This window comes from Citrus sinensis, chromosome 5, assembly GCF_022201045.2.
Source record: "Citrus sinensis cultivar Valencia sweet orange chromosome 5, DVS_A1.0, whole genome shotgun sequence".
NCBI lineage: Eukaryota > Viridiplantae > Streptophyta > Magnoliopsida > Sapindales > Rutaceae > Citrus > Citrus sinensis.
In genome coordinates this window covers 25118494-25132302 of record NC_068560.1, presented here as the reverse complement: position 1 = coordinate 25132302, position 13809 = coordinate 25118494, and the positions used below count along the sequence as shown (strand labels likewise).

The window sequence follows — 13809 nt, the reverse complement described above, 5'->3', positions numbered from 1 at the left end:
TGGCAGGTATAGAAAATTACGATCAGACTGGCGTTTAAGCTCAGATTCGGATTGTAATCCCCCAAAAGAAACAAATTCAGTTGTTGAGGTCGTTTTTCGGCATCAACATATTTTATAAATAAAAAAATATAAATTCTTTAAAACACTGTAATTAGTTAATAAATTGGTCAAAAATTTATTTACAAATTAAATAAAAGTTATAGTAGATGACAATCTCTCTATCTATTTAATTTACATTCATCAACTTAATTTTAAAGATTATTAATTAAATATTTATTTTTTCACTAAATTAAATCAATGATAGAGATTAAAAATTTTAAATCTAAGGGTTTAGAACAATCCCAATATCAATATTATAAAAACTCATACACTATCACAGAAAAATTTAAATTAAAAAAGATTACTTAATCCATGAGTGTCACCAACAAAGACAAATCATTTAGGATACACCTTTCGCACTCTTTACATTATATTATCGTAATGCTTTCTTGCACCGTTATTTAAGAGCAAGAGTGAGAGAGCAATCGATATATAGAGAGAGAAATCGAGTCTTATGAAATGAGATTGAGACTAACGAAGAATGTGGACCAAAAACAAAGGATGAAAATAATGTTGAATAGTGAAAGATTAGTGATAATATTAATTTAGTCTCAGTTTAAAATGTCCTCGGCAACTTCACAGTGGATTAATTGGTGGCACAGCAACACCTGGTGAATGATGCATAGGGATAAAATGAAAAGAAATAGTATTAAATCTTGAACGTACGCTATTACAGCTGAATGACGCATACATTATTATCAATGCGCGGGCGGCAAAAATTTATATCCAAATTCATAAACACGTTTACACGTGTGTGTATAAAATAAATAAATTTACGCATTTAATTTATATTATTAAAGCGTTAACAGAGATCTTTATGAAATTGTAACCACCGATAGAGGAGTTATTGTACATGTGTATTTAAATTAAAGAACGTAACTCAAACACTACCAATTTATTAAATAAAGTTTATAACCTTTCAAATTCCATCACATATTCCCCCACAAGTAGCCCCATATTTTCTAAATTTCTATTTCATAAAAAACACATTTACAATTACATTAATTTATTAACTGCTAAATTTATCTCTAAATTAAGACAGTGGATCAGAAAGCTTTGCTCAAGTTAAATTTTCTTGGTACTAATCCTATCTAATTGCTACTGCTTCATGCAACAATCTACGTCCTTCTTCCATGTAATCTTTACAATTTTCTAGAAGAGTATAATTGAGAAATACTTTTTGAATTGAAGAAATAATTGAAAATACTTTTACATTCCTAAATTAAGGCTCTATTTTGTATTGAGGTTTGACAATTATAACTTAAAAGTTATAACACTAATATTATTTATAAAAAATAATTATTGTGGTTTGAAATTTAAATTAAGTTGATCTTAAATTTGTATGATAATACACTTATAATAATATCTGTTAATATTTTTTAAAATTAAATATTAATAGTCATACTATATACTATCAATTTTTATTTCATAATTACAATTTTTTTTTATGGTGGTTGTGACTTGTAACTTAAAAATTACAGTACCTTACTATCAAATAGGACCTTGATCGATCATGTTGCTAACTAACAGTAGTATATATGTAAATTTAGTGCATGCACGGGTATAGGACATGGAACGGAAGCAAGGATGGTGAAGAAAAAGAGTCTATATGAACTGCATGTATGACTTTGACTGTTCTAGAAAATGTAATCGGTGGTGCCATCTGTGGGAATACATGCATGCGCAGACGGGAAACGTAAATTTGACTGCTATAATTGGTGGTGACTGTTTTTGAGTGTCAAAATCTGAATGTTGTTCACAAAATTTTCAATTAAGAAATTAAATAGTCCATTATTACAAGCTCTATGGAACGCATGGTGCAATGTTACTATAATAAAAAGTTCGAGATCAATTATCACTACTCTTGCCGAATTATGGTATATAGGGATGGATTGATCACTTATAAAAGATTTTTATACTTCAAAGTGTATTGATGATGATGTAACTATCTAAACACCGGTAGTTTAAAAGATTTTTATGAGAGAATGATGATTATGGACTTAACAAGTTGACTAATTCTTAAAAAGAGAAGGAAAATTCCTAGGAAGGGAGAAATTAAATGGTGTATGTTAAGGTTTAATCTTATAACCTTTGAATGAGGCAATAAACAAGGGAACGATTGTGGAAAGCGGAGCCTTAGTGACCAATTTTTAATTTTTCTCATGAAATTGTGTTTTTTTTTAAAAAAAAATGTAATTGAGAGGGTAAAATGTGGATGCACAAAAATGGACTTCTAAAATTCTGAATTTAAACCTATTGCTGAAGCGAGCTAATTTAATAATCTTTTACCACGTGTACAATTATAAGAATGTGCAGTTGTAATTTAGTTAGCTCTTATGTGCTTTTTTTATGCAATAATTACTAGTTATAGTTTCAGCATTAAATTCAAATCCATCTAGTTTTCTTAAAATACATTAATTCCCCATCGAATAAATCAAATATTAGTGAATAGTTAGATATACACTATTCTAACGTAAATACATGTACAACGAGAGAACATAAACAAAATTGGATGAATATGGAATTATAGTTGTAAAAGCCTGTTAAACGTTACGTTACAAATCTGCCTAACCAAGAGATCAATGGCAAAGGAAAGAGGAAACCAAATTAAAGAAATATGCAATGTATGTCTCCCAATCAATTAGTTGTAACCTAAACTGAAAAGCACTGTTGAAATATTAATGGATAAATTTATAACATATTTACAATAAAATTTAGAATTAGTTTTTAGCATGTTTGTCATTACTGATTTAAAGAGTAATCTTACACTTTACAATAACAAGCATTGTCTCGTCATCCGATGTGAGGTGGTCGACATATCTATTAAATGATTAAAAAGAAAAATAAATAATTTTAATGGTCAATAAATTGATCCTCAACGAGTGAGTGCCACCTTATGCTTGGATGAAAATATGGGGATATTACTTGAAAAATATAGTATATAACTGAGTAATTCTAATGGAAAATATAAAAAGGAAATAAAGCTGAGCGACTTTTAACGCACGCATATGTTCTATGTTTTTTCATGTTGGCTGGGTATTTGGAATGTAATCTGCAATAGAGTCACCATGTCTTTTGGATGAATTTTTAATTGCAACTAGCAATTTAAGCCGTGTTAATATAGCAATCAATCTATCTAATCAAAATAATCCGCTAGGAAAAAAAAAAGGAAACTAGGTACATCAAAGGAATGCAGCCTATCAATGCTTTCAATGTTATTTGTTCAAATTGGTTTTGAATTTGAATGTAATCTGAAGTAACAGAACCAAATCTTTATTTGGTAGGAAAAAAAAAAAGAATTGAACGCAATTGGAATACTATTTGATCGTTTTTGTTAAGAATAGATTTGCTCATAATTGATATTTGTAGTGTCTACACCTATAAATTGAGCCCCTGTGTCCTAAACTTCACTGCATAAAAAGCACATTTTACAATCACATTAAAATTCATAGTTAGTTTTATCTCTCAAGAGAATGGAGAAATCTTTGCTCAAGTTAACTTTCTTGGTGGCCCTAATTGTTACTGCTTCATGTAAGAATCTCTTATTTGCTTACGTTTCTTTGTGATTTAGGTGTGTTAAATCAACACCATATTGCTTTTAGTTTCCAAATCCGTGAAGCTAACATTACATATGTTGATGCTTAAATTTGCTCGCCTTTTGACCGACCAGATTCTTTTACCAACGTTTGTGTTATCAACTGTTGCTCGAACCACTGGGGTTGGAATCGCCCTCCTTTCTCCTACTAGACCTGCGTTCACCAAAAACGGATCAAAGACGCCGGTGGTTTTACCGGTGTAAACCCTCCGATGCCTAAGTTAGCACAAGGTGTTTACGGGAAAACAATACAATTTGGATTCAAGAATCATTTCTAATCTATTCGAAGTTTTTTAAGAAAAAGGCCTAATTGCAATTTGGCAGCGTTTTCCCTTTCTCAATTTTTCTATATCCTTCTTCATCGATTTCTCCTTCTTTTATAGCCGCTGTCCCACGTTTCCATTTACCCTTCATCCCCCCTGTTGCGGGTAGTGGCAGCCTCTCATGGGATTTTAACTGTTTCATTGTGGGCAAACGTGAGATCTCGCGTTTTCCGCAACGGTTCTGGGAAAAGCGCAACTACCGTGATTCTGTGGGATCGTGTTCCCGCTTTTTGGGGGGTTGGTATCGGCTTGGTATATGACTCTGGTCAGTATATTACCCTGGCCGGTACTCGTCTCTGGTTGGCTTATGTTTATCCCCGTACCCTGCTCATACCGTTTGGCTGAGGTGATCCATGCTGGGGCGGAATTAATAGCATGGCCGACCTGGTGCTTTTATTTACTTAACACCAGTCCCCCAGTTTCTGGTCTTGCGAGTAAAATGAGTTAAGAGTAGAAACTGAGAGTCAAATCTTGCTGACCTGGGGAGCTTTTCATCTGGTCTTCTTTTTACCAGGATGGACCTGAGGTACTACTTTCTTTCTAGGAAATTCCGACTTGAGTGTGGGCCTAAATGAGCATGTCCATTGCCTATCTGGGCTTACGCCTACCCTGGCCTCTTGTAACGGTTAGTGACGTGGCATCTCCAGACTCTTCGTATTTGAAATTTGAAACGACGGGCTATCTGTCCTCGATATCCGGTGAGTGAGCTGGCATCCCCATCACTTAAATGCTTTTATTTCCCTTTTCGTTTCAAATCCCTAGACTTAAATCATCGTCGTTTCGTTATATTCGCTTTCTCTGTTGTGAGACAACTCCTATGAATTTCGTTCATACTCTCCGCGTCTGGGACTTCCGTTTGCAAGGTCTTTCCTCCATCACAGCGACATTATCAGTGCCAGTCTATTCCAGGTACAACCTTTAACTTCTTCTTTGGTTGTTGTTGCTTGGGTTATGTGTTGCCCGTTTTTGTATTCGTATACTTGGACTTGTTTTGGTTTCCTTTTGGGGTTCCGATATGTCAAATCGGAGAAGAAAATTGATTGCCGATGAGAGTGACGAAGAAACGGGGGATTTAGACCTTAACTTGTCGATACCCACTGATTTTTTGTGTCCCTCTAGTAGTGTAGGGCCCTCCCATGGTCGGGATACCCTTGAGTACCCACACCCCTTGGCTGTTTCTCCCTCCCCCGAACTAGAGCTTGTAGGGAATAGAGGTGGACCTACGTCGGGCTCTGGTGAGAACCACAGCTTTGGTGGGGTTGGAGTCCCTGAAGGAGTTAGTGATAGTGAGGGGAGCAGTTCTGGACCGAGCAGACCTACTGAGAAGAGGAATCTTGGCCATAGGGTGGAGGCGGATTCTTACCATATTGATTTCACAGCTTGTGCCACCACCCCCACTGATCTATTTAAGCTTAGGAACCTCTACAACATTCCCAATGAGGTTCTCCTGGTAGTTCCTGGAAAATGTGATGTCCCTAGTCGGCCTCCGAAAGAGTATGTGACGATGCACCTGGAAAGTTTCAAATTAGGAGCTCGGCTGCCCCTTCAAAGTTATTTTGCCAGGATACTGGGCGGTATGCACCTGGCCCCAGGTCAGCTACACCCAAATGGGTGGAGGGTTCTCTCGGCGATGTTTGTATTATGGGAGAGGTGTGGATCAGAGGAGCCCTCCCTTGTTGAACTGAAGCATTTATATCAGCTGAGGAGTAGCCCAAAAGAAGCAGGTTGGTATTATTTTATGTCAAGCTCTGCGAAGAGGAAGCCAATCACCGGCTTCCCCTCCTCGTGCAAAAATTGGAAGAAAAAATTCTTCTTTGCTGGAGGAAATTGGTGTCCAGCGGCCCATTCGTTGGGTGGTGATATTTACCTTGCAACGCATTTTGTCATCCCAGGTCGTTCATTTTTCGCCTATGTTTTTTCTCCAATTGCCACTTATTGGGTTCTTTAACCTTGTTTGTTTTTTCAGAGTCGTGGGGTTTTATTAAAGATCTTGAAGACCGACCTTTACTTCAGGTGGAAACTGCTCTGGTGAACGCGTCTACTTGCCAAGACCTCCTGTCGCCAACAAATTTGGTCGGTTCGGGCTTGGTAGATATTGCTGTTGGAATGGATAACAAGATCCTCAGTGCGATGAGCAGAAAGCGTGGTCGAGCTTCAAGCAGCTTCAGCAACCCCCCTCCTCCTCCTCCAAAGAAAGCCAGTGCCGGTCCTTCCAAGGCTCCTGTTTCTGCTCTGCCCCCTCCCCCCCACGTAAGAGTGGTGGGGAGAAAACTTCCGACAAGAGTCCTGAGGTCAATTGGCAGTCTGGGGACTGATCTTCTCCTCTTCCATCTTGGGATCAAGGTGACTACCTGAGCCCGTATCAGAAGGGTTACAGAAAATCGGTGGGGCCCAAGATGGTGAAGGACATCAAGAGCATGAACCTCTCCGAGTTAGCAGCTTCTGTTCAAAGGGTCTCCTTTAGGCTGGCCACCATGGTTTCATGTTACAAGACCAAGTCTGCCTGCCATGAGAGGAAGCTTCAAGCTGACAACCAGGAGTTGAAGAAGAAATCTGAATCTGCTGATCGCTCCAAGGAGAAACTGGCCGAGCTGAACAAGCAGCTTATGGAGCTTGAGGAGAAAGTTGCGGTTGCTGAGTCCACTTCCTCCAAGCTTGAGGGTGAGTTGGGTGATCTGAAGTCCGATCTTCAGGCTACTCAAAGTGAAAGAGATACTTTGAGGACCGCCCTTGAGGGAGAGATCAAATCCCTGAGTGACCAGCTGGCTGAGGAGAAAGGCAAATCCGCTGATGTGGACGATCGACTGGATGCCGAGTATGACTACGGGGTTGCTTTCAGCTATAAGTGCATCATGTCTGTGCTGAAGGAAGAATACCCCGAGCTCGACATGAGCAAGCTAGAGGCTGGGGTGGAGAGATATATGGTTGCGGCCGGCCAGGGAGATAAGGAGCAGGGTGAGCAAGAGCAGGTGGAGGTTCCTTTGGATGGGATGCAGGAGGGAGAAGTTGGGGAGCATGTTTTTGAAGTGGGACAAGGGTCTGTGCCTCCTCCTCCCAGTATTGCTGATCTTCCACCTCCAGAGATAGCTGATCCTTCCCCTGCTGAGGCCGTTGACCCTCCTAATCCTTACGTCTATTTTTGTAAAGACTCTAGATTTTCATTTGCTTTGTAAACATTTGAACGTTTATAAATTTTTAAATGCTCTCTATTGGCTTTCTTGTCTGGTTTTTGCTCATGGGTTGCTTCTGCAAATTAACTTGACAATTTATTTGATCTTGCCTGCTGGTTCTTTAGTGCACCGAGCAGGAATAGGCATCCGTTTGCCTTAGTAAAATTTTCGCAAGATTGCCTGCTGGTCTTCGGTGACCGAGCAGGAGCAGGCACTTATTTGCCTTAGTCGAATTTCATGGAATCATCTGCTGGTCTTTCGATGACCGAACAGGAACAGGCACTTACTTGCCTTGGTGAAATTTTGTAAACTTGCCTACTGGTCTTTCGTTGACTGAGCAGAAGTTGGCATTTTCTTGCCTTAGTAGAATTTTCGTAGAATTAGCTGTTGGTCTTTATGTGACCGAGCAGAAGCAGACATTTACTTGCCTTAGTAGAATTTTCGTAGAATTAGCTGCTGGTCTTTCGCTAACCGAGCAGAAGCAGACACTTACTTGCCTTAGTAGAATTTTCGTAGAATTAGCTGTTGGTCTTTCTGTGACCGAACAGAAGCAGGCACTTACTTGCCTTAGTAGAATTTTCGTAGAATTAGCTGTTGGTCTTTCTGTGATCGAGCAGAAGCAGGCACTTACTTGCCTTAGTAGAATTTTCGTAGAATTAGCTACTGGTCTTTCTGTGACCGAGCAGAAGCAGAAGCAGGTACTTACTTGCCTTAGTAGATTTTTCTAATGGGCTTATTAGCTAGGGGATTTCATGCTGAATTCATCTTTATTGAAATTTGAATGCGTTACAAAATATATGCACGTGCATCAAGCCACCATGCATTTGACAAATATAACTTATCAAATTGAAGATTTAGTGGAGCACTTTGCTTACTGAAAATACTTCTTTAAGTGCTCAGCATTCCACGACCTCTTCACGTCTCGTCCATCTGGGTATGCTAACTTAAAAGCTCCTGGTCCAGTGACTCGTATCACCCTGTACGGGCCTTCCCATTTTGGGCCGAAAGCGCCATGGTTAGGATCCCTGGTGCTTTGGTTCACCTTTCTAAGTACCCAATCTCCTGCTCGGAACTGCCTCACGCGTACGTTCTTGTTGTAATAACGCATGACCCTTTGCTGACACTGGACCACTTTCTGCGAGGCCCATTCCCTTTTCTCCTCAAGCAGGTCCAGGCTTAAGCAGATCTGCTCGTCGTTTTGCTCCTCAAGGTAATATTCCGTTCAATGTGTCCCCACTCCAATTTCTGCTGGGACTACCGCCTCATGACCAAAAGTTAAAGCGAACGGGGTTTTCCCTGTGGTGGTTTTGTGAGTTGTCCGGTAGGCCCATAATACTCCTGGTAGTTCGTCAACCCAAGCTCCCTTCTTCTCTCCCAATCTAGTTTTCAAGAGCTTCTTTATCACTTTGTTGGCTGCTTCCACTTGTCCGTTCGCTTGGGGGTGTGCGGGGGTGCAGAACTTCAGGTCTACCCCCAAATTTCGGCAAAATTCCCTGAAGTTGCTGTTGTCAAATTGCCTCCCATTGTCTGTAATGATGGCATAGGGGATCCCATATCTGCAGATGATATTCTTCCAAATAAAATCCGTTGTCTTCCTCTCCGTGATTTGGCTGAGGACTCTCACTTCTACCCACTTGGTGAAGTAGTCTATTGCCACAATTGCATGTGTCGCCGCTCCTCGGCCCTTAGGTAACGGACCAATCAAGTCGATTCCCCATTGAGCGAAATGCCACGGAGATGTCATAGTGGTCAGCTTTTCCGGAGGTTGTGCAGGAACATCAGAGAAGCTTTGGCATGTTTTAGAGTTTTTTGCCATCTTTTTTGCATTCTGGTGCATGGTTGGCCAGAAGTATCCTTGCCGGAGTGCCTTAAAGGTTAAAGTTCTTGCTCCCGAGTGATTGCCACATATTCCTTCATGAATCTCCCTTAGTACATAATCTGCCTCATCATCATCCAAACATCGCAAAAAGGGGCAAAGTGAATCCTCGGCGGTAGAGCACCCCATCAAGTAGTGTGTACCTCGCTGCTCGGCATTTTAATTTTCTTGCTTACCTTTTGTCCTCCGGTAGAGTGCCATCGCGGATGTATGCGAGAATCGGGTCCATCCAGGATTCTTCAGTGCTTACTTTCATTACCTCTACTTCCTCCCCTATACTCGGCGAGGTCCTCACCTCTAGTGGAATTGACTTAGGTAACTTTGGGTCTACAATTGCTGCCATTCTTGCCAACATATCTGCTCGGTAATTCTCATTCCGGGATATCTGCTTTACCTCTACCTCTTTGAAGAGTCCAACCATTTGCTTCGCCTTCTTCAAATGAAGCCCCAACTTCTCTTCCCTTACTTGGAATTGGTCGCAGAGCTGATTGCAGACTAGCTGGGAATTGGCTCGGATTTCTACCCTTTCAGCTCGTAGTGCGTGTGCAAGCCTGAGCCTAGTATTGAAGGCCTCGTATTCAGCTTGGTTATTTGTAAGTTGGAAATCGAATTTAATTGCATAGGATACCTCGACCCCTTCTGGGCTCCATATTACAACTCCTGCTCCGGATCCTTGTTTACTACGTGACCCATCGACCATCACCAGCCACACCCCCTCTGGTTTCTCCTGCTCTATTGGTTGTGCCTCCGGAATCTCTTCCCCTGGTAGAGCACGGTCAACTATAAAATCGGCCAGGGCTTGGGCTTTGATTGCTCCTCGGGGCCTATAGGACAGGTCAAATTCGCTCAGCTTCACAGACCATTTGACTAACCAACCAGACGCATATGGTTTTTGAAGCACTTGTCGAAGGGGTTGGTCAGTCATCACAACGATCTGGTGGGCTTGGAAATATGGTCGGAGTTTGAGCGCTGCCGTTATCAGAGCTAACGCCCACTTCTCCATTAGTGGATATCTAGTTTCTGCGTCTACCAGGGCCTTGCTTGTGTAGTATATAGGGTGTTGCTTCCCTTCTTCTTCCCTGACTAAGACCGAGCTGGTAGCCCACTTAGAGATTGTCAAGTATAAAAGCAGCTGGTCACCCTCTCTCGGAGTTGATAGTAACAGGGCGCGGGCTAGGTATTCCTTCAGCTGTCCAAATGCCTCATCGCATTCCGGTGTCCATTCCATCTTCCTCCATTTCTTTATGGTTTGGAAGAAAGGGTGGCACTTATCAGTGGCTCGCGAAATAAATCGGTTCAATGCTGCCAATTTCCCTGTAAGGCTCTCCACCTCCTTAACTGTTCGTGGGGACCTCATTTCTATCACCGCTTGTATCTTTTCCGGGTTGGCCTTAATCCCTCGATGGCTCACCAGGTATCCCAAAAATTTGCCCGAGTTGACCCTAAATGCACATTTCTCCGGGTTAAGCTTCATTTCATACCTCCTCAGCAATTCGAAGGTTTCTTCCAAGTGCTTCACATGATCTCTCGGTTCTCTTGACTTGGTGATCATATCGTCCACGTATACTTCTATAATGTGACCGATCAATGGTTTGAAGACCTTGTTCACTAGCCTTTGATAGGTAGCTCCTGCATTTTTCAGGCCAAAGGGCATCACCATGTAACAAAACAAACCTATGTTAGTTATAAAGGTAGTGTTTTCCTCATCCTGCTCGTCCATGGGTATCTGGTTGTATCCAGAAAAGGCATCCATGAAACTTAGCAGACTATGACCCGCGGTTGAGTCCACCAACTGATCTATTTTTAGTAGGAAAAAGTTGTCCTTCGGGCATGCCTTATTGAGGTCCGTGAAGTCTACACACATTCTCCACTTCCCATTGGCCTTCTTTACCAGTACTACATTGGAAATCCATTCCGGGTACTTGGCTTCCCTTATAAATCCTGTTTCAACAGCTTTTCCACCTCGGCATTTATGACTTCGTACCTTTCCTGATTGAAGCACCTCCTTTTCTGCCTCACCGGCATTGCCCCTTTCTTGACTACCAGCTTGTGACAAGCTATCCCGCGATCAATACCTGGCATATCCTCATGGGACCAGGTAAATATGTCTGCATGGTACTGTAGACACTTCACCAGCTCGCCTTTTATTGCTTCGCCCAATTCTGATCCGACCTTAACCACTCTGCTCGGGTCACTCATGCTTACAACAACCCCCTCCAGCTTCTCAACAGGTTCCTGGCGATCCTTTTTTGAATCCCCTCGGTTATCTAGAGAGGTAACCTGCATCGTTTCCTTGGCCGCCGTAGCATAACAGCTCCTGGCCATTCTCTGGTCGCCTTTTACTACACCAACAACTCCATTTATTCTGTACTTCAGCGCCAGATAATGCGTGGACATTACACATTGGCTTATCCTCATGAACGGTCTCCCTAATATCATCTGGTAAGGACTTCTTTATTCTACCACGACAAAATCCAGCATCATCGTTCTTTCAAACGGTTTTGATCCCACGGTAATTGGGAGTTTGATGATCCCCATGGGAGTTAGCCGTCCCCCTCCAAATCTCTTCAAGGATGTATTCGTCCGCTCCAGCTTCAAATCTGAAATCCCCATATCATCTAGGGCCGACTTAAATAGAATGTCTACTGAGCTGCCCGTGTCCACCAGTATTCGCCGCAATTCTGTACTAGCCACCAATGCTTTAATCACCAGTGCATCCTCATGAGGATATAAAATGCCCTCTTCGTCGTCATCTGTCCACATAATGGGAACTTGCCCCACTTTTGCCTTCTTGGTTACTGGCAAATTGAAAAACACTTCTTTGCTAGTCAGGGCGTATCTCCCATAGTTCTTCCGTGGCCTGTTCGAATCCCCAGCCAAGGTTGGCCCTCCTGCTATCACACGGATGGTCGGCTGTTCTCGTTCCAGACCCCTCTCAGCTCATTCATCCTGTGTGTACTGTGATTCAATGATAGGGGACACTCCATCTACATACTCATCCAAGTATCGGTTCCTCACTAAATCCTCCACTTGAACCTTCAGGTCACGACATTGGCTGATAGTGTGACCGTGAGTGTCGTGAAATTTACAGAATCTGCTCTTATCCCGTCAATGAGCCGGTTTTGTTATTGGGGTTGGAGGGTACAGCAGGCCTCGTCCCTCGATCCTCTCATACAATTCCTCCAAGTAGATCTTTAATGGAGTGTACTGTCTATATGCCAAGCTCTGGTCTACCAGCTGAACTGCTCAGCTATCATGAATGTCATCTCGGGCTGGTATAGTCACTAGCTGATCTGGTCGTCCAGCCCTGGAACCAGTTGCATGTAACCCTCTGGGAGTGTTGCGATAAGGGTGGCCAGCCATCTGCCTGAATTCTCGTTGCCGCTCCGGGAACGGGGTGCGCGGAGGTTGGGCTCAGCTGTGTTGGAATTGTTGCGGCCTCTGAGCTATGGGGTAAGGGCGGGACCGAGCTGATATTCCGCCCATAATTGATGATTCCCCAGCTCACTTTCCCGATCTGCTCCCGGTCGGGGCTCTCCGTTCTTTTTGCCTCAGCTCTTCCAGCTGTTCACTCTTTATCCTTGCCGATTTCTCCTCTTCGATTTCTATGTCTCGCCTCGCCTGTTCATACCCCGCCGAATAATTCTACACTAAGGGGCTTCTCAAGTTATATCACAATCGGCCAATTCTTACACCTTCTTTTAATCCCCTCAGCGCCTGTGGGTGATTAAAAGCTCCCAAATCTAGCACGGCCTGGTGATATCGCTTTACAAAATCCCGAAGGGACTCATGCTCCTCCTGTTTCATCCCCATCAGTTCCATCATGTCGTCTTCTGGGGCTACTGCCCCTTGGAACTGTTCGGCCAACTCTTGGCACATCTGCTCGTACCCTTTTATACCTCCTCGGGGCAGCTTGCGGTACCATTCTCGGGCTCGCCCCTCGAGAGTCAACGGGAACACCCTACACCTCTGAGCTGGTGTCAACCCCTGCACCCCCGTCATGTCGTTGAAACGCTCAATATGCACCAGAGGGTCACTTCGACCGGAGTATTTGAGGTCGGGGAAGCGGAAATCTCTTGGGATTATTGTACCCATGATCTTGGTTGATAACGAGGATTCTTCATCCAGCATTATCCTCCAGCTCGGGGGCTTTCTCTTGCCTTGTATCTCCTCCATCACCTGCGCCAATCTGCGTACCTCCCCTTCTAATTCTACGGCACGGTCAGGGTCACGTGCAGCTACCCGATCTCGTTCCAGCTCGGCATTGTGCAACCGATGTCTGAGCTCTCCTTCATCAACAATGGCCTCTCGGCCATTGACTTCCAATACCCGTCCGGGGAGAGGTTGTTCCCTCCCTTCATCTACTCGCTCTCATGGAACTCGACCAGCACTTCTGTAGGGATGCACCCCGTTAGGTTGGTCTGCCGGCGGAGGGATTTCCTCGACTCTACGCCTCCGAAGGCTGGGTTCTGCTCCAACATCATCTCTCCCCACGGGGGTTTCACAATCCCTTCTCCGCTCATCCCTCAGCTCGTGCAGTATGGTCGCGAGAGTTCCCATTTGTTTCTCCATCCACTCCAATCGACCTTGCATCATCCTCTCTCGGGCTTCATTTTCAATTTCCAGGAGAGTGATTGTCTCCACCGTTTCATTGTCCTCCCTTAAAGTATCCTTTCTTGACACATCCATATCCAATCGTTCGCTGCTTCTCCGGTAATTACTAATTTGGTGGTAACTTTTTATTCA

At 42.9% G+C, this 13809-nt stretch overlaps 1 protein-coding gene across 1 annotated transcript; it reads left to right on the top strand.

Annotated features, from left to right (window-relative positions):
* The first annotated feature begins 5032 nt into the window (after nucleotides 1-5032).
* LOC127902369 (uncharacterized) lies at nucleotides 5033-6372 on the top strand. Its single transcript, XM_052441275.1, has 2 exons — nucleotides 5033-5741; nucleotides 5984-6372. Exons 1-2 carry the CDS (start codon nucleotides 5033-5035, stop codon nucleotides 6370-6372), a joined length of 1098 nt encoding a protein of 365 aa, XP_052297235.1.
* The last annotated feature ends 7437 nt before the right edge of the window (nucleotides 6373-13809 follow it).